This window comes from Pelecanus crispus, chromosome 21 (genome assembly GCF_030463565.1).
Source record: "Pelecanus crispus isolate bPelCri1 chromosome 21, bPelCri1.pri, whole genome shotgun sequence".
NCBI classification, from domain to species: Eukaryota; Metazoa; Chordata; class Aves; order Pelecaniformes; family Pelecanidae; genus Pelecanus; species Pelecanus crispus.
The window spans coordinates 6,436,137-6,456,886 of record NC_134663.1 but is presented as its reverse complement, the minus strand read 5'-3'; the positions used below and the strand labels follow the sequence as shown (position 1 = coordinate 6,456,886).

General features: G+C 59.1%; 1 protein-coding gene across 1 annotated transcript in view; it reads left to right on the top strand.

Annotated features, from left to right (window-relative positions):
• Positions 1–8,165: 8,165 nt before the first annotated feature.
• Positions 8,166–20,750, top strand: part of NUDCD3 (NudC domain containing 3) — a 37,011-nt gene continuing 24,426 nt past the window's right edge. Inside the window, exons 1-2 of the mRNA XM_075724046.1 lie at positions 8,166–8,369; positions 10,988–11,298. Coding sequence (XP_075580161.1) covers positions 8,172–8,369; positions 10,988–11,298 — 509 coding nt within the window. The 5' untranslated portion in view covers positions 8,166–8,171. The remainder of the gene's footprint in view (positions 8,370–10,987; positions 11,299–20,750) is intronic.

The window sequence follows — 20,750 nt, the reverse complement described above, 5'->3', positions numbered from 1 at the left end:
GGGCAATCTTGGAGGGGAGTGAGGTGGATCTGAGCGGGCGCAGAGGAAAACGGCAGAGGTCTGAGGGTACAGAGAGGGGCTGGTGGGTGACGGGGGCTCGCAGGCAGGGGAGCAGAGGGGCTCTGAAGGATTAGGGAGGGGACTGGAGGGGACCTGCAGTCATGAACAGGAGTGAGGAGGAACATGCGGTGAGGGACGGGGGGCAGACTGAGAGACAGGCTGCAGGGAGGGTGCTCCCAAAAGGCAAAAGCGGTTCTCCCCCAGGCTGGTGGTCATTGGAGGAAGCTATTAGGATTCGGATTTTGCTTTTGATTGCGGCATTCAAACAAACAAATGAACAAGCGCCCAGCGCAGCAGTACTGGAGAGCAGACGCGGCAGAACTGCCCTCTCCAGCACGGCGGGGTCCCCATGGGTGGGGGGTCCCCACAGGTGGTCGCCTGGAGGGCTGGGTCCGGGGCCTGCCTGCCCCGTGCCCGTGCCAGTCTGACACCTGAGGGTGCAGAGGAACACCTGACTCCACAGTGACAGCTGCCCTTGCCCCCCTGCCCCTGGCCCTCCCCTTGCCCCCCTGCCCCTGGCCCTCCCCTTGCCCCCCTGCCCCTGGCCCTCCCACACCTCCCCAAGGGCAGTGGAGGAGGAGCAGGAGGAGAGTGCGGAAGGCAGTGTTTCCTAATGGGAAGCACAGCCAAAATGATGAAGTTTCCCTTCGCCAGGCTCCCAGCACTGAGGGTGCTCAGCCTGGAAGGTAAGGCCTCCTCCAGCCATGTTACCGCATAGGATACCAGCTTCCAAAATTGTGGGCTGCCTCGGGGACCCCAACTGGTCCCAGCCGGGGAGACCCTGGGGATGCCAGAGCCCTGCGGAGCACAGCACCGCCCTCCTGGTGGGAGAAGTCCATGGTGACATTTCCCTAGGGAGAGGGTCTGCCCTGGAGATAGGCATTGGGAGGGGAAGGGGAGGGGAGGGAAAGACGACTGCTGCCGGAGGAAGGCTGAGGTGTTGTGCACCTTCCTTGGGTCTCTAGAGACCCCTGCAATGTGTGTGTCAGAAATTGGAGGCTTTTCTTCCAACAAGCTCGGCTTGGCTCCTCCGCTGAGCATCCAGCCGCAGCCTCTGTTTTTTCCCTGCTGGCGCTTCTTGTCTTTCCCCATCCTGGGGCTGGGGGACAGCTTCCTCCTGTGGATGCGAGACAGTGGGGTGCCCATGCCCAGACCCTTTCCGCTGCCCCTGGCCAAGGTCCCGCCCACTCCGGGGCTCATGCCGAGGCCGAGAGTCAGCAGTCAGCAAAGCGCTGGGCTCCGCAGCCCTGGCCGTGCCCGTCCTTCTTCTGCCATGTGTTTGACTACAGCTGTGTCCGTCAGCTCTGCCGCTGGGATGGTGCTGAGGGGTGGCGAGCCCGCTGGCTCAGAGCCTGACTTGTCTTGCCCTTGCTTTTCAGAAGTCGTGAGAATTTGGAACAGTGTGTCCGAGTACATGCTCCAGCAGTTTGCGCTGAACAAGGTGGGGGTTTTCCTCCTGTTCCTCCTGGTACCTGAAGCTTGCAGCAGCCCGGGCAGCCCCCCTGCCCTAGAGTGGGGGCTCCTTGGCAGTCTTCTGAGGACCTCTCAGAGGACTCGGGACCTGGCTTCTCTTGGCCTGTCATCATCAGCGGAGCACTTGGGTGAGGCACAGCCTTCTGCAATGCCAGCTTTCCATAGAGCTCCTTGCTTGCATTCGGTGGTCTTGGCTACAGAGGAGGACTGGAGAAGAGCTGTCTTGGCTCAAGCCAAACACCCCTTTAGCCTGGGATCCCATTCCCAGCAGCTTGGGGAAACAGTGGGCACAAGCATCCCGGCCACCGTTTGTGCCAGGACTCTGCTGTCCTTCCTGGGAGAAAGCTCATTCCAGCAGAAGGCCTCCTTCCTGCTCTAGCAGAGCATCTCTCTGCCCCTCTCCATGGTCAGCTGGAGCAGGGCAGGCAGGGCGCTCACCCTGCCCCTGCCCCTGCTGCTGCAGCTCCCAGCCATGAACTTCATGAGGTTCCTGCCAGCCCATTTCTCCAGCCTGCTGAGGTCCCTTGGCATGGCAGCATGACCCTGGCATTATCAGCCACTCCTCCCAGTTTGGCGTCATCAGCAAACACGCTGATGACGCCCTGTGTCCCATCATCATTAATGAAGATGTTAATGAAGATGTTAAACAGGATTGGACCCATATCCAACTCTGCATGTCCAGAATTGACTCCTGGAGTGCTCCATTGGCTCCTGGCCTCCCACTAGACTTTGTGCCACTTATCTCCACACTCTGGGCGTGGCCATTTACGCAGTTTTCAATCCACCTCACTGTCTGCTCATCCACACCATACGTCATCAGTTTCTCTGCAAGGACCTCGTGGCAGAGAGCGTCAAAACCCTGGGTAGGCAACAGCCACTGCCCTCCCCTCATCTACTAAGCCAGCCATGTCAGCATAGAAGGTTATCAGGTTGGTCCAGCATGACATCCCTTTGGTGAAGCTGTGCTGACAACTCCTGATGACTTTCTTGCCATTTATGCGCCCAGAAATGGTTTCCATGAGCAGCTGGCTGGCAGCCCCCCACCATGAAGTGCAGGTGTCCATCCCCTCCTGGGAAAGCAGAGGAAATGCCCCAGAAGGGCACAAGGGTGTGACAGAGCTGCTCCTTCGACAACAGATGCCAAGAAGGGAATTTGGCTGTAGTAGGAGAGAGGCTTCGAGCCTTTCTGGCCACTTGCAGCCCTCGCTGTTGGAGGGCAGAGGTCCAGCTGACAGCCTGGGACCCTTCTCAGGGCTTGCTCAATTGCTCAGTACCCCTTGGACCTGGCATAGCTCTGAGATACTTGTTTGGCTTTTACCTTCCGCATATCTTAGGAGGTGAGTCCTCTGTCCATTTGTGCATCTAAACTCCTTCTTCTGCTCCTCCGCTCTCTGCTGGTTTCAGGGTGTGCCCGTAGATGTGCTTGGCGTTTTTTACGTGCTGAGAAAGCACAGCAGTGAAGTGAACGCAGATGTGATCGCGCCCAAGTTTCATCTGTCGGAGAGAGTTGCACAGGCTCAGGGGATCAGCCATGCCAACAGAGACATTCCTGGAAAGGCGGCAGCGTGAAGCCTTGGCTTCCCCTTGTGGCAGCGTTGGGCTCTGAGCAGGAGAACGTCTTCGCCTTGTCCAAACGCAAGATCTGCGTCACACCTGTGTCACTGAAAGCCGCGACATGCTCTGAGCAGTCACGAGGGCACAGGGCGGGATGGCCAGGCTGACCCTCAAGGATGTTATTCCATCTTTGGTGGCCCGAGGGCGGCACAGCTGCAGGAGCTGGCAACCCTCCACGTGGCCATGGGAGCTGGACCCATCTCCCCGCAGAGGGCTCCTACCCAACAGCCACGCTTCTTTTGTCCTACTTCTGCTTGGAAGAAACCCTTGCTTTCTAGCTGACACCGCAGTTTGCGGAGCGCTTTGCGTTTAGGCCAGGACACTGCACAAGACGTGTCTGTAGCACAGGATTACCGGTGGGGAGGGCAGCTCCTTCAGCCTGCAGAGCTGCTGCCTACCTGACCTTGCTCCTCTTTTGCCATTTTCCAGATGACCTCAAAATGGTCCCCCTGGACTATTCTCAGCTGTCCCTGAAGACGGCCCTTCCAGAGAAGCTAGTGAAGGAATGCGTGAATGACATTGTGGTGCTCTTCAGCTGGGGTGCAGGGCTCGGAGAGGATTATGACCTTGTTTTCAACGGCATCGATTTCCTTACGAGCCAAAACAGGATCCTCACAATGAGATACTATGAAGACTTTCTTCTCGCCATCGATGGCACTGGATTTTTCTTAAAATGTCTGCTGTCTGTAAGTTTAACATCTTTTCCAGGGCTCCCTGGCAGTCGTCTGAGGTCCTCTCAGGCATCCCATTCCCAGCGGCTTGGGGAAAGGGTGCAAGACCAGGGCAAGTCTGGGAGTGCAACCGCGCAGCTCTTGTTCATGCTAAGGGAGGGCTGCTGGTAGTGGAAGACATGCACAGGAGTTTTCTTGAGGCAGCTACACTGAGCGATGGAAAGGCTCGCTGCCTTTGTGAAGGAGGAGCTCCTTTCCTTGGCCTCGTTTGCCACGTCTCTGTTCTTTCTGCAGAACCCATGGACAAAGAATAACGTGGTATCAGGCAACGAACCTGCTGCTTTCCGCGTGCGTCCCGGGGGGATCCGCGTGCTGCCCACGTGAGTACATTTGTTTGGCTTCTCAGCTCCTGCTTGGTAGGGCTGTGTTGCCAGACCTTGCCTACTCCTGAGGTTATTGAAGAATCCTTCCTTAAAGGAAGAGTTCCCAGCTACCTCCATGCGTGTTCCTTCTTATTCCTGACTCTGACTGTCCTCACCTGGATTAATGTGGAAGAGGGATTGTGCTTTACCCTCCAGACACAGTTATAGACCCAGATGGGGTGATAGCAAAAAGAATTTCAAAAATCAGCTTCTCAATTTTCCTGTGTGTTGACTTGTACCCAAGAAGCCTCTCGTCAAGGTTGGTCAAAGACCTGACCAGTACAAGTCCTGTTGGGGACATTTCCCCATCTTCCCTACAACTCCAGTACATGAAAAGTCTCTAGAATGACTTCTCCTTGGAGCAAGAGCAGAAGAGGAGGGATGTGCTGGCCCAAAGGGAGGCTGTGGGGCTCTGCAGAGCTCCACGCCGGGATGAGCCCTGCTGAGCAGATCCACCGGTGAGGTGCGGGACAGAGCTGGCTCTGTAGAAATCTAGAGCGTGCATCAGGGAGGGACTGCCCGGAGCCGGGGGGCTCTTGGCTGTGTCACGCAGTTACCTGACGGAGTCCTCCAAGGTGGTGAACAGCCTGGATGTGCTGGTTTAGAAAACGAGAGACCTGGCAGTGACTGCCGGCCATCTCTGTCACGGGATGCCAAGGGAAGGTGAAGCCCTTTCTTCCAACTTGTGTCTGCTTCTTTCCAGGTTTGAGATTAAGCCACCTCCTGCAGGAACAGCCAAAGACTCTTCCCCCGCAGAAGGATCCAAGGAGAAAGAAGGTAAAGACTGTCCGACTCCTAAGCCGGGACTGAGCAGGTCTGCACCTCTGCTTGCCTGGGCGGTCACAAATCGCTCTTCTGAAGAGGTGTCTTCTTCCACAGTTGCAGGGAGCCCTCCTGACAAGCGTCTCCACCATCGAAAGGGGCGTTCCCCAGGCTACTTGACAGGGGCCAAGGAGGCAAAAGGGCAACAAGGCAGTACAAAGAGGCCCATGCACACGTGAGGGGAAGCAGATGAGGGCAATGGGATGGTCTTGCACTCGTGGGAGCAAGAGACTTCTGTTGGGCACGCTGTCTGTATTAGCGCTGAAAGGCAATGAGCGCACTTCACAGGGGCTAGCGTGTTCTGGCTGGACTGCAGGTGCACAGCAGCGTTTTGTGAGACGCTGCTGTCAGCTTCATGCCTTTTCACTTTCTTCCTAGGGAAGAGTTTAACCAGCTGTTATCCAGTCTGAGGGCAGCGTTCCAGTCTAAACAAGGGGGAGACCCGGGAGAAGACATGGCTGAGGGGCAAGAGAAAGAAGGTAAAGCAAAGGATGAATCCTGACACAGCCTTGCAGGTTTCCTTGCTGCTGGGGGATGGAAACCAAGGCTACACAATGCATGCCCACTGCTCCCAGTAGCTGAAGGACACCTCCCCACTCCATCCCATTATATCCCTAGTAATCTTGCCAAGCGCTCTTTCCGCTGAGCCCTGTCAGAGACGACCTAAACCCTCCTGGGAAACGTGACTCTGGGCAGGAGCCCCCACCGGAGCAGGGGATGTGCCGGAGGAGGCCGTGACCCCGGGGGAAGCCCACGCCGGAGCACAGGATGTGCCCGGAGGAGGCCGTGACCCTGTGGGAAGCCCCTGCCGGAGCAGGGGATGTGCCCAAAGGAGGCCGTGACCCCAGGGGAAGCCCATGCTGGAGCAGGTTCCTGGCAGGGCCTGTGGCCCTGTGGGGAGAGGAGCCCAGGCTGGAGCAGGTTTGCTGGCAGGGCTTGGGACCCCGCGGGGACCCACGCCGGAGCAGGGGAAGCGTGTGAGGAGTCCTGCCCTGTGGAGGAAGGAGCAGCAGCGACAACGTGCCATGAACTGACCACAGCCCCCATTCCCGTCCCCCTGCGCCGCTCGGGGGGAAGAGGTGGAGAAAATGGGGAGTGAAGTTGAGCCCGGGAAGAAGGGAGGGGTGGGGGAAGGTGTTTTAGGATTTGGTTTTATTTTTTAATTTATGAATTAAACTGATTTTCCCCGTGACGGTAACTGCTGAGTGATCTCCCTGTCCTCATCTCGACCCACGAGCTTTTCCTTCAACCTCCTCTCCCCGCCCGGCTGAGGGGGCAGCGACAGCGGCTGTGGCGGGCGCCCGGCCTCCCGCCAGGGCCAAGCAGCACCGCCCGCCCCAGCGCCGCGCCCCCCGCGCCCCCCGCCCGCCATGACAGCGACTGCGCCACTTCCGCTTCCGCCGCCCGCTTCCCGCGCCCCCGCCGACCCCGCCCCCCGAGGAGAGGCCACGCCCCCTGCGCGGCGGTGGCGGAGGGGCGTGGCGCCCCCTGGCGGTGCGGAGCAGGCACCGCCGCCCCGGGACCAGGAGCGGCCCCGGAAGGGCCCGGGGGGGCCGGGAACCCCGCGGGGGCCGGGCCGGGAGATCGGCGGGGGGTGGGAGATCGGTGGGATGGGAAACGGGCGTGGGGACGGGAAACGGGCGTAGGGACGGGAAACGGGCGTGGGGACGGGAAACGGGCGTGGGGACGGGAAGTCATTGCTGGGATGGGAAACCGTCACGGGGACGGAAAGCCATTGGGGATCACACGATTATACCGGCTGCCCTTGAAAGGCGTTTAAAGAACGATATTGCATGGGATTGCATCAGGCACCGTCACCACGGGCTCACCAAGGGAAAGTGCCGTTTAACCGATTCGGTGTCGTTCTGTGGTAACGCCACCCACCCGGTGGGTGAGGGAAGGTGGCGGGTGAGGTGTTTCTGGACGTTAGCAGGTCTTCCAGTGCTGTCCCTCCCAGCACCCTTCCGGAGCAGCTGGAGCAGCTGGCCAGCTGTGCGATGAGCAGGTGCCCGCTGTGCGGCTGAGGGACCGGCCCGGCCGTGCTCAAAGGGCTGCACTGAACGGGGCTGCGTGTCCTGGTTTCAGCTGGGATAGAGTTAATCTTCTTCCTAGCAGCAGGCACAGTGCTGTGTTTTGGATTTAGTAGGAGAAGAATGTTGATAACACGCTGGTGGTTTAGCTGTTGCTGAGTACTGCTTATGCCAGTCAAGGACTTTTCAGCTTCCCATGCTCTGCCAGGGGCACAAGAAACTGGGAGGGGGCACAGCCAGAATAGTTGATCCAGACTGACCAAGGGCTATTCCATACCATGTGACGTCATGGGCAGTATAGAAACTGGGGGGGTTGGCCGGGGAGCGGCGATCGCTGCTCGGGAGCTGTCTGGGTATCGGTCGGCGGGTGGTGAGCAATTGCATTGGGCAGCACTTGCTTTGGATATTGTTATTATTATCATTATATTGCTATTATTGCTACTACTATTTTACTGTATTTCAACTATTAAACGGTTCTTATCTCAGCCCAGGAGTGTTTCTCACTCTCACTCCTCCGATTCTCTCCCCATCCCAGCGGGGCAGGGGCAGCGAGCGGCTGCGCGGGGCTGAGCTGGGGCTGAACCCCGACACTGTGCCTGGCTGGGGCCGGTACTGCAGCAAGCAGGGGGCCCGCTGGTGCCGCTGGGGCCTGGGGTCCCCTGCGTATTGAAGTGGGGGGGCACTGGTGCCATCAGGGGGAGCTGGGGGTCCCACGGCCGCTCCTGGGGGGCCCGGGAGTCCCCTGGGTACCGCAGTGGGGCATGGAGACACCGCTGCCATCGGGGGACTGGGGGTCCCTCTGCCACTTTGGGGGTCCCCTGGGTACTAGAGGGGGACGATGGGTCCCATGGGTGTCATGGCGGGGCAGGGGGTGCCACTGACACTTTTGGGGGGCCGGGGGGGGTCCCCTGGGAATCGCAGCGGGGCGGGGGGGGGCCGGCGGCGGCCGGAACGGCGCGGCGCGGCTCGGGTTCCGGGCGGGCCGAGGAGCGCGGGGGCCGGAAGTGCGGGGGGACGGCGCGGGGCGGACCGGAAGCGCGGCCGGGCGCGGTTGCCGTGACAGCGGGCCCGGAGCCGCCATGGAGGCCGCGGCCGCGCTCACCGACATGTACGACCAGGCGCTGCTGGGGATCCTGCAGCACGTCGGGAACGTGGAGGAGTTTCTGCGCATCCTCTTCGGCTTCCTCTACCGCAAGACCGACTTCTACCGCCTCCTCCTGCGGCCCGGGGACCGCCTGGGCTTCCCTCCCGGCGCGGCGCAGGCCATGGCCCTCCAGGTACCGGCGGGGCGCCCGGGCCTGCTGCACCCTCCCGGCCTTGAGGGTCTCCCGGGGCCGGTGCGGTCCTCGGCAGGCTGTAGAGGTGCCGAGGCCCGGCTGCGCTGGCTGCCGGGTGCTGGCGGAGGCCCCGGCGGCCGGTGTTGTCCCCGTCGCTGGGCCTCACCAGCCGCGTTTGTCCCCGCCGAGCCGAGCGGGCCGCGTTCCCTGGGGATCCGGGCAGGGTAGGGGAGACCGCGAAGGGGGGCCGGGCAGCACAGCAGCCCCCGGGTAACCGACCCTGCCCGGGGAAGCAGAGGAGGAGGCGGGAGAGGTGTCCTGGCAGGTCGGGCCGGGGGTGGATATTGGCGCAGATGGGAAGCGTCACCCTTGTAAAAGGACGAGGAGCTCTGGGGGCAGGTGGGGACTGCAAGACCCTCATGGAAGGAGCCGGGGTGCGAGACCCCTCTGGAGCTTGGCCCTGGCTGAGGACGGCTGCCGGTGGCACAGGGGCAGGCTGGGCTCGGGGGGAGCTGCCACCGAGAGCTGTGGGAGCAGGGAGCTGGGGCCCTGGGAATCGTGTGGGGAGCTGGTTTGGGCTCCGCTCACCGGGAGCTCACGGCCAGCACTGGGCATGCCTCAATCGTGCGTGAGCTGGCAAAAGCCCTGACCTGCTGTTTTCATCACCCAGCTGGGCTTGGTGCTGGGGCAGTGCTGGAGGCCTGTGACTCGAGGGCTTTTCTGGTCTGTCATTAATCTTTATTAGCAGGGAGGAAACGAGCTCATAAACTAGGGGTAAGGCTGGATTTGGGGTGTTCATCTGCTCTGACCGGGCAAGTTTCCCTTCCCTGGCAGGCCAGGGGATGATGCAGGCAGGCGGCCGGGAGATCCTTTGACCCTCTCTCTTGGGTGGTCCATGGCATGAGGGGGTCCTTGTCACCCCCCATGTCCCCGGATTAGCCCCTGCCGTGGGAGTGCACTGGGCTGTGCAGGCGAGCGGGGAGCCCAGGGAGGTCTCAGGCTGCAGAGGGGAGAGCGTGAAGCCCAAATCACTCGGCAGCGGGGCAGTGATGGTGGGAGACCTGTCTCTTGTGCCCCCTGGGGACCGTTTCGGGCCTGGGTACAAGGAGGGAGGCGCAGCGCTGCGGCCACAGCATTCGTTCCCTAGAAAGGTGTTGGCCAGAGCAACCTCGCAGCTGCAGCCACAGGGACCCAGAGCGAAGGGAGGGCGTGGGAGGCAGTTTGGAAAGGACTTGTCCCCCGTCTTGGCTTGTCTGCAGCCCAGGGGAAGGACACGGTTTCAAGCCATTGCTCTGCACACTCCGCACAGGGATGGCTTGAGCTCGGGCTTTGGCTGGGGAGAAGGAGCTGGGGATGGGCACCGCAGCTTCACACGGAGTAAAAGCGATTGCAAAGAAAGAGGCAAACGGAGCAGGGACACTGCCCGGCACTCGCCTCTCCTGTGTCCTCATCCCATGGGCTGGTCCCCGCGTGGGGAAGAAGTCTGGGGTGAGGGGCATGAGCACGCGCCACGGTAAACCTGCTCCTGTCCTGCTGTGGCTGCGCTGGCAGGAGCCCTCCCGGCGCCGTGTCTCTTTGCCTTACACGTCCTGTGTCCGGAGGAACTCGATCGAGTGGCGCCATGGACCAGTGCGTGGCTTAGGGTCGGTCTCCTGCTGGAAGCACTGGAGCTAGCTCTGAAATATTCCCAGGAAGCAAGGGAGGGCTGCATTTGAGGTTTGCTTGCTTTCCAGCACGTGTTTGCCGTGACAAATAGCCTGGCGCTTGGGTAGGAGAAGCTTCAGCTCCCTTGAGGAGCAGGTGCAGGTCCTGGATGGCTGTGCCTCCCTTGGCTGTGTCCCACGGTTGTGAGTTTAACTTTTAACTTCCAGCCTGCGCTAGACAGGCATGGCTAGAAGGAGACGGCAGGGTGAGATTATGCCTTCTCCTGCTGCCGCTGGCTTGGGCAGCGACGTTCTCACCTGCCGCACCTCTGGGTGTGGGGAGGGATGGCTTTTCTCTGAGCAAACACATGTTTTTGGCCTGAATCAGTCAGTTCTGGCTCAAAACCACACAGGAGGTCACTCTGCTCCTTCTCCTGTGCTGGCTGAGAGAGCTCTGAGTCCATTTAGGCTCAGCCAGCACTAGGTAAGCTGTCCCCGGCTTCTCCTGGGGCAGCTCATCCTGTTTGTGCCTTGGAGGTTTGGTCTGAGCTTCAGGCTTGCAAGCAGCCCCTCGGTGAGCGCTGGAACGCAGGGCGAGGGGAGGCTGGAGGGGCGACGGCTCCCTCGGAGCCCTCTTCCCAGCCAAGAGTCGCAGCTCATTGCTTTTCCCTGGAGTAACCAGCCCTTTTCCCAGCGGCAGAGGGATTTCAACGATTTCAAAGCAGCTCCCAGGAATTTGGGCTTTCTCCTGAGATGTGTTTAACGTGGTCGTGTGCGTTTTGAAATAGTCGGTGGCAGGTTTTGTTGGTGATTGAAGCAAGTCGGTGTAGGGAGTGGGGGATATGTGGTGTCCAGAGAGGGAAGGACAGTAATAAGTGCCCCAGCCATGCGATGATGCTTCTCTCCTTCTCCCCCAGCTTCTCAGGCAGAGCTTGGCAGCTTGACTACCCGCTCAACTTGCTTTTTATCTTTCAGGCATTCAAAGTCTTTGAGCGGATGGCCCGGCAGGATGATGAGAAGAGGCGTCGAGAGCTGGAGGCGAAGCTAAGGAAGAAGAAGGAGGAGGAGGAGGAGGCTGCTGCAGCCGCGGAGAGGGTGAAACTGTCCCCTGCAGCTCAGGAGGTTGAGGTAGAGACAACAGTAGAGCACATCCCAGCGCCGGATGCTGGGGGAGCTGTGGGGATGCAGGAGTCGGCCGTAGCCCAGGATGCAGCCCCCGGTCCTGTGTCAGCGGAGCCCCCAGCAGCCGCTGCCCCGGCAGAGCCCCGGCCAGCAGAACTGCCCACGTAAGGGTCTCTTACTTTCTTTGTGCTCCTAGCAGTGGGGAGGCAAAAACACAGAGGTGGTGTTTGCTGTCCCACCATACAGCCCTTTTTTGGGGGGTGGCCCTCCTCTGTGGGCACTCAGCCCTTCGGGAGGCCGTGAGGATTTCCCTTGCGGGCTCCCGTGGCTGGAGACATCGTGTAATTCCCCATGGGAGGGCAGGGGTTTGTTCTGCTATGGGTGGTTTGGTGTCTCGCCCTCTGCTCTGAGCAGGGAAGGTGGCACGTCCCTGTACGCAGCCCCACAGAGCTGGGCTGGTCCGCGCGGCTTCTCCTTGCGCTGGCTGCAGTGAGCAGTGTCCCTTTTCTGGCACTTGCCGTAGCGCAGCTGGGCTGATGGTCCTGTCTGTCGCAGCTCTGCAAAACCCTGGCACCATCCTGTAACCCTTTTCTCACTGAAATTCAGCGTCGGACTCCCCTGGCGTACTGTGAGACGTCCCAGCAGCCGGCTAGGAGCTTGCACAGGTAGCTGCAGTACCTGGAAGTCGGTGCAGGCAGGCCTGGCTGCAAGGCAGGCAGCGAGGCCAGATGTGGTATCAAATACACATGGCAAAAAATGGGTTCGGAGACCTCCAGAGGTCTCTGGCCCGACTCTTTGCTGAGAGCAGGACCAACTTTGAAGATCAGTCAAATGCTGCAAAGAGTTTTCTCTTCAGCTGTGTTCTTTTGCTGGACTCAGTCGCTTTCAAACGGGGCTAAGCAGCCTTGGTTTTTACAAAAATGTCCCTGTTTCAAAGTCCTTCCAGGGTATTTGTGACTATTCTAGCGCGGCTCTGTGCGCTGAGCAGCAGGAGGTGAGCTCCAGCGGGCCGGCGTGGCCTTTATGAACTGCTTACCTGTGCAGGGTTCGCTCATCCTTCCCTGGGCATCACCTTGCCCCCGAGCCGAGGCAAAGCTGTCTCACTCTCAACAGCGTGTGAGGCCCCAAGAGAGTTTCCAGCTCCTGTGTCTCCTCGCTGCCTGAGGCTTTGCCTCGCCTCGGGCCGGGATGCCGCAAGCAGGCCGTGGCGGGCCACCATCTCCTCCTTCCTTCCCCGGTGTCTCTCGTGGTCAGAGCCCGACGCAATGGCCGCGCCGCTCCCCACCCGCTCACCGCCGCTTTCCTGGTTGTATGTGGGGCTCTGCTGCGGTCCGCCCCCGCTGTCCTGCTGACAGTTAGTGAGGAGGACAACTAGGGACAGCAATCCCTGTGCTCTGGGCAAGGTTTAGACACATCAGCAATGAGAGCAAGCTGCTGGAGAGAAACAGGCTTTCATGGGAGAGCCCCAGGCCCTGGAAGGACTGGGATGGCCGATGCCCCCAAGGGGCAGAGAGGCTTCGGAGCCAGGACTTTGGGGGCTGTTGGCCCTCGGCGTGCGGAAGGGATGGTCTGAGGACCAAAATCTTGGGAGCAGTGGAATGAGAAGTGGTAGGACTGTGGCAGAGGCAGAGCCTGCAGCCTTGGCTCCAGGCAGTGGTAGCGAGGAGGGCCCGAGCGTGGCAGCCATCGGGTGGAAGGGGAAGGGTGCCAGCGGCGCCCGGGCAAAGTGCCTGCTGAGTAACTTGATCCGATGGGAAAGAGGAGAAGGACTTGTACTTAACTCGACCAGTCTGACACACATCCCGCAGGATAAAAATAAGCCAGAAGCCAAAAATGAAATCACCTGAAAAGCCACGTTCTGCTGCCTGTGCTGGAGCTGTCCTGCGAAAGAAAGATTGTCCCCAGGGCTGTCAGTCTGACACCTCTCCCAGCGCAAAATTAATGAGCCAAAAAAAGCCCTGTTAGAGCTGGCAGGTCTCTGCAGCCGGGCTGCGTGGCCACGGCGCTGACCCGTGTGTTTCCAGCCCAGCTTTATCCTAAACGGAAAGGAGAGGGAGAGACTCGAGACACCCATGAGGCCACGAGCAGGAGGGAGCTGTGCCCCCTCGCAGTCCACGTTTGTTGCGTTCTGCCACATGAAATTTCAACTCGGGCCTTTTGTTGTGGGGGCAGCAGCCATTGTGAGTGGTATTGAGCTGCCTGAAAACAGATGTCAAGGCTGCGGGAAGGAAACTGGAGGGATTAGGAAGGAAGTTGAGGGCTGGTGCGGGGGCAGGATGTGTCTGATGGGGACAGTTTCTGCTGCGGGTGGGGAGAACCAGTCTTGTGCGCTTGGCCGGGTGCAAAGCCCAGCCCTTGCATCCTCCACCCTTTGAGTGTCTGTCCTGGCACAGCTGGAGAGTGGCCCCTGACAGACTTCAGACACTCGGATGCTGTTTTGTAGCCTGCAGACATGGCATCAAACGCAAAGGCCTGCGTAGCAGCTCTCCCGCCGGTCTAGCTGTAATGAGAAGGTGCCTTCAGCTGAATACAGGTGCCCCTGCAGCTCCTGCCCTGCCCAGCAGGCTTTTCTCCCTTTCCTCTGCCTGCCTGCGCCTGCTGCCCCAAACACGCTGGCGGGGTAAACCACTCACAGCCACCTCAGTGCCTGCCCAGTTTGGGTGCGTGGTGGGTGAGGCCGGGTGCAGGAGCGTGTCCAGCGAGGCTTCTCAGCCCCGAGGTTTCCAGGCCAGGAGAACGGGGTGTCTGGGCTCTAAGTAGGGCAGAGCAGCCGACAGGTTTGTCAACGGCTGTAGTTGGTTTTGGTGCCTCTGGGGGGCACTGGAGCCCCCCAAAAGGCAGCGGGGACCAGGAGCTGGCGTCCAGGGCACCCCCTGACAGACTATTAATAATTTAACCGGCTGCTTAATTCTGCACAGCCCCTTCTGAGCAAAACCCAGAGCCACCAGCCTGCTTACGAGGGGCGCATGAATAATGCGCGACTCTGGCAGCAAGAATGCAGAAAAGAGCTTAAATGAAAATATTTTCCATCTCCCTTCCCCCCCTGCCCCGCTGCCGGTGAAGAAAACCACTGCCACCAAAATCTATATAAAAACTCGCTCATTCTGTCAACCTGACTGCTCCATAAATGTAGGGCAGGTACCATCCCAGATCTGCCAGCTCCCATCAGAGCCTCGCACTGCGCCCGGGTGCTGGGGCACTGTTCGTGAGCGTCTTGCGAAGCGCAGTGAGATGGTAGCAGCTTTTTCGGGGTTGATCCAGGAGGGGAGAGAAGAATCGAGCCAGCTTTGCAGGTGCAGAGGTTTGCCCGCAGGCGAGGAGGGTAGCAGGGCTCGGTTCCTTGCTCGTCCAGGGTCTTGGCTAGGTCTCCCCGCATCCCTTGCCTTCCCTGCCTGTGAAACGCAGGTGATGCAGTTCCTCTTCGCTAGGAAGGCTGCCCCGTAAACACGCTGGGGACTGGGGTGTCTTTGGGGTGACCCGCGTGCCAGGAGCTGTGCCCAGGGGGACCAGAGGTCTCCTTTGTGCCGCTGAAGAAGCCAGCTCCTCAGCCTGGCTTGCAGCTGCCCTGGGCATCCTTGCCATCCTTCCCCGGCCGTCGTGGCTCTCCTGTTCTCCCCACCTTGCCGGGAGGGCAGAGGGGAGCGTGCCCCCCTTGCACCCCCCCCAGGGCTGTTCATCCCGGGAGCGCGCGGCTGGGGCCGGCATTGCAGCTGCACAGCTCACACAGGCCCCGGCTCTGGCTCTTCCCCCATATGCTCCCAGAAGCCATCCTCGCCTGAGCTCAGCTCCTAATTTTGAACACCTCCGCCGCCCAGCACCCTCCCCTTCCCCCAGCTTGGATTTCATCCTGCATATATTTGCCACACAGCATTTAAAATAGAGCCCGGCAGCCCACGTGTGGCACTGCACAGCCTGCCCTGGGTGCTCAGCTTGTGCTTTCTGACTCTGGTTCCTGGTTCTCCTCTGCTCCTTTCTTTCTCCAAGGATGAACTGGGGGGCATGCTCTCCTCCCCCCGTCCCATGAGCCCCATCCCAGGGGTTACTCCGTGTGCAGGCAAGAGGTGGTGGCAGGAGGTTAGCAGCAGCAGCTCTGGAAGCCTGCGTGTGATGGTGAATGCCTCGCCTTCATATATGTTCTCCATCCAGCCTGGATGGAGATCTCTCCTGGGTGCTCCGGCCAGGTGTGCTCAGAACGGGGCTGTTTGGGTGCTCTGTTAGAGGCCATCACAGACCTTGGGAGAACGACCCACTGGAAAGAGCAGCAGGGTGTTTGATTGCCAGGCAGGTGAGGTCTCCCAGAGAAGGATCTTTGGGGGTGGACAGATGTTGAAGTTTTCCCCCAAGAGATGACGGTTTTCCCCCAGGTGACCCCAGCCCGGCTCCTGCCTTCCCCCAGGCAGCGGGGAGTTGCTGGTCCCTCCGCTCCCCTGCCTGTGTATGGCCACGGCTCGGCTCGGAGCCGGCTGGCGTGGAGCTGCGGCACCCACGCGCCCCAGGTCAGGCTGCCTTGCTGCGCAGCATGGCCGGGGCTCGGAATGGGACCAGCGGGACACGGAGCACCGGTGAGCGCCAAGCAGGCCAAGGAGGACATGCGGTGCCTCGTCCCTGGGGAAGGTTTGCGGCTGCTGCCGGAGGACGTGGCACAGTGACTTGCGCCGCTGAGCCAGAGCAGAACGAGCCCCTAGGGCCTGCCCGGCCTGACTGTCCACCTCCTTCGGCATGGAGAGGGAAGAAGGGGCTGTAGGAGGGGACTGTGGTGAGAAGGGGGCTGTTTGCGGCTCCACCTCGGGGCTCGAAGGAGACCCTGCCGGCCTTTTGCTGTGCGTGACCTGGGGAAGAGACTCCACTTGCCCTGTGCACGCAGCGTGGTCATGCCGGGGAAGGGGATGAACGGGCAGCAGCGTTGCCTGTGCCCCGTCCTGTCCCTCGCTGGCCCGCAGAGCCCCGGCCACCCCGAGCACCCTGTCCAGGTGAGCCCTGCCTCGGGGCCGGCCACCCGCTCGCCGCTCTGCTGTCCCCGTAAGCGGGTGGCAGGGCTCGGCACTGACCTACAAAAATCACTTGTACTTTCCGGCTCACTGTCCCTAGCGAGAAGCAGAGCAAAATTGAACTGAAATGTGTTAATCTGGTGAGCTGACTTCTCTGATGCTCCAGCTCTCTCCTCTGCCAAGAGCAGCTACTTCCATTCCCAGAGCCTGTGCGGCCTGGGGTTAACCCTTTGGGGAGCATCCCCGAGATGCCACAGCAGCGCTCTGGGAAATTTCCATGAAGCTCCTGTGTGAATCTAATTCAACTTAGCAACGGCTTGGCTTTGCTGGAAGCCCAGATGGATTTTTTTTTTGTTGCGAGGTGCTTGCAGGATGGGCTTTCTGGCGTGGCTTCGTTCTCCTCAGGGTGCCAGGGAGGGGAATTTCACTGCTGGTCACCCTCAGTGCAGGAGCAGGGCTGTGGAGAGGAGGTATCGCTGCACGCTGCTGGCTCAGAGGCCAGTTTTGTTTGACTCAGAGTCAGCGTTATCGCAAGCTTTCTTCTCTCAGGCCTTTTCCAAGAGAACAGGCAGGGGAAGGGAGTGGAGCCCGCGGATGCTCCTGTTGAGCAGGCTCTGTCTGGGACCTGTCCAGACCAGAAGCCAGTTAAACTGGTTTTCTTCCCTGATGTCCCTGTGGGCTTTCCTGGTGAAAATACTCACCACAGGAGCACAGCGTCCATGCTGTTCTTCCAGCCTGACCCAGAAAGACGGAGCTGATCCTGATCCATATTTAAGGGAGAGTCTGTCCTGGTTCTGATTCCTTTCGTGCGTGTGAGCTGCGCAGAGGTGCCGCAAGGCACCCAGGGCTGCGTGCGGGGAATTCCCCCGGCGCGACCGAGGCCTGTCATGAGCAGGAGCCAGACAGACCTCCGGAGAACGGCCTGACCTGGTACAGCCAAGCTCCATCTGGCCCTGTATCCTGTCTCCATCAGCAGCAGACGCTTGGGGACGAGGAGAAGAACAGAACGAGCGTGCGGTGATACTTCCTTCGTGTTTTCCCCCTGCCACCGTCAAATTGCGGCTCAGCAGCTTTCTGAGCCAGAGCGAGCGCTTGGTCTTTCCTGTCTCTCGGTGGATTTTTTTTTTTTTTCCTTTTGTCTCTGAATTTCAGCCGCTCGCGTGCCTGGGGTCTCCACGGCAGCGTCCTGTAGCAGGTCCACCACTGCGCAGCAGTGCCGTGTGCAGCTTTTATAGAATCATAGAATTGTTTAGGTTGGAAAAGACCTTTAAGATCATCAAGCCCAACCATTAACCTAACACTACCGAGTCCACCACTAAACCAATTAAGGGCAGAGTAATAATTAATTTCATGCTTCCTGGCTTGGTGGCTGGATTATTTTTTAATGAAAGGAAAACTAGGAATCACTGAGGTTGGAAAGGATCTCTAAGATCATCAGCCCAACCGTCAGCCCAACCCCACCATGCCCACTAAACCATGTCCCCAAGTGCCACCTCTGCCCATTTTTTGAACCCCTGCAGGGATGGGGACTGCCCCACCTCTCTGGGCAGCCTGTTCCAATGCTTGACCACTCTTTTGTCTCTGCGCAGGTGGAGAGGCAGCGAGCGGTTTCCCGTTTCCCTTTTCCCCCCTGTGTGGGGTTTCCCTATCATGTCCGTTTCCCCCTTTCAGCCTGTTTTTTACACTGAGGAGTCCCCATTTGCTTGGTTGTTTCTCACTTAAGCATCCTCATGCTCCTCCTGGTCCTGCACGATCCTCCGTTCTTCCTTGCCGATGCTGTGGTGGCGAGGGCCATTCCCGTGCTCTGCGTGTGTGTGAACCCATCAGGGTTCTCCACTTCCTACGCTGTTTCTTTGCTCCTGAGCTGTCCTGCTGTCCTGGTGGGGCCAGGAAACCCTCTTCCAGCCACATCCCCCCCGCCCCCAGTCAACTGGCATCACTCAAACCCTTTTCCTCTCCTCCCAGCATTCCCCAACGCTGACAACCAGCTTTCCAGGTGGGAGCTGCAGCCCATGCTGGCTGGGAACATGAACTTCGTTCAGGCCTCACTGCTCAAAAGCCCTGTGTTGGCCAGATCTCCCTCCTCCAACCTGCCCAGGAGAGGACAGGCAGCATGTCCTTGGCTTGTCATGTAACACAAAGGCTGTTTCGCTCTCGGGAGCTGCAGTGCTGGACTTGTGGTGCTGTCGTGTTTCGTTTCTAGGAGGGATGTGTCCAGGTTTTACTGGGGGAAGCAGGGAAACTTCTCTTTAAGTTAAGTCCTTCCTTCCAAGCGGGGTCTTTCTTCTTGCAACGGAGAGAGGCTGTGGCTTCCTGCTGGGAGAATTATTTCAATACATAAGCCTTTTCCCATAGTGGTGGAAACTCAGCTGCTTGGGAAGCATCTTTTCAAAGGGCTGAAACGCTTGAGCCAAGGATGAGATCCCCCCCAGCCCTCTGTCTGGTGCAGCCCTAGACTGTAACGAGCCTTTTGCAGCTGATGAGGAATCAGTCGGGGCCCAATTTCCAGCGCTTTCACGGGGAGTCGGACTCCTCCGGTTAGGTTGCTGAGATCAGCAGTGGAGTGCCAGCTCCCCTGTCATGCACTGAATCGCTTAGGGCTTTGGTTGCCCTACCAAGGTACTGAGCTCCAAAATTAGGTCCCAGGACCAAAAATAACTAAATTAAAACCTATAAATTTTTCTCTTAACAAGCAGAAAATCCCAGGGCTGGAGGCTGAGGGACAGCATGTGCCTGATTCTTATTTAAAAAAGCAATATCTGTTTGCTTGTTTTAATATTGCCTTGTTCACCAAAGGAAGTGGCGTAATGTGGAAAACTACCACGAGCGCGCGGGTCTGGCACGGTCCTGTTGTGCCGTCGGGTGTCAGGAGAGATTGGGCTGGGTCATGTCAGCGGTATGGGGGTCTGAGAGGCCACCTTGTCCTGTGCTCCCACCATTCAATCCCATTGGATTTCTTTGGCCTTATCCCCTTATTCCAGGGGAGCTGTAATTGAATCCAGCCCGGTTTCACTGCACATAGGTCTCTCTGAGGAGACCTCTGCAACCCAAGGTTGTATAAGCTCTGTGCAAACAATAAAGATCCCAGGGGACTTTTCTGAACAGTAGCGTGTCCTGCTGTCCTTGACCTAAATATCCCAGCAGTAGTGAAATCTAGCCCTCTGGTGACGACGCTCCGAAGCTCTCCTGCGAGCTGGCGGTGGCATTTAAACTCGCCTAATGTCAGTAAGTTGGCTCTATCGAATGGCTCCATAAATAACTCTGAAACTAAAAAGGAAGGCTAAAAGCTCCCCTGAAGAGTGCGAGCTTGGAAAAGAGCAAGCCTTTCACCTGGCAGGGAGAGGAGCAGAGCGTCTTGGTCCTGTATGGTGGGACTGGTGGGACTCCAGCTGCTGCGGCTTGGGGGGGTTCGCTGTTTGGCTGCTGGGTCAGGCGGTTAAAGGATCGTCTCGTGGGTGGTACGCTGGGCACCTCGTACGGGGGAGCCTGGCCCCCTCTCCCCACAGCATCGTCCGGGCTCGATGACACTGTGTGATACAGGGAAAAATGTCTTGATGTGCTCTATTTTTGGTCGTTGGTCTCATCCTGATGTGTCAAAGCTCTGAGGCTTTCTGAAGGCGAGGAGACCTTCCTGTAGAGCTGACGGTGGCACCACAGGCTGAGCCCAGGCTGCACGGCCTGGCTGGGGTGTGCCTGAGTCTTGGGGGTGAGGGGGAAGGCATTGCCTTCCATTTTTCAGTCTTTTTTTGAGAGTGGGACCAACCAAGGCTGCACGTGGCAGCCTTGGAGGTGTGTGCTCAGGAGCCCCGGGGCCAGGGTAGCAGGCAATTGGGGAGCCACCGATGAACTTGTGTCCACCTCATGGGTGAAGGAGACCTTCCAAAACTGGAATTGGAGTGTTCTCCCCCAGCAACCCAAACACCTGGGCTGGAAGAAACCCTGAAGGTCTGGCGGGCCCTGGCCCCCGCCCCAGGGCACCGCTGCACTTGGGGCTGGAGCTTGCTGACAGCCGGAGAGCGGCGGAGTGGATCGGAGTGGATCCCCAGGCTTGTTGACTGCGGGTGTGAATTGAGCCGTAAGAGGGAAGGGTTTGGTATTCAGCTTGCTTAACGCTTTGCCGGAGACCTAATTAACTGAAGTGTTCTGTACAAAGGGAGCCTTTATGAAACACTGGGTGCCTCTAGGACCTCAGCGAAGGTGCTGAGAGCCCGCAGTAAACGTCCCTCCTGCCTCGGCGCTTCTCGGGCAAAACCAAGAGAAACGAAATGCAACGGTCCTGATGTTTTGATGCCAAAAGATGTTAAATCTGGAGGTGGGGGGGAGGCTGCTTCACGGCTTGCTTGCAGGAGGAGCACAAACCTGGTATTTTCCACGCAGGCAGTCCCTGCAGCTTTGGAAATGCAGCTTTCCGAAGAGGTTAAACTTCTGGTTCCTCTACCTGTTGCTCGGCTGCTCCAGCACCCATGTTGAGAGCCTGAGGAGTAGAGGGCACGTTTGACCCTCTTCAAATTCATCTTAAAAGCTGTGGCTTTTTCCCTCTAGCTGTAGTCCAGCTCGAGCTGGGGCTTGACGGAAGCTGTACAGGGTGCACAGACCTTCCCATGGCTCGAGGTGGCTTTGAGTTTTCA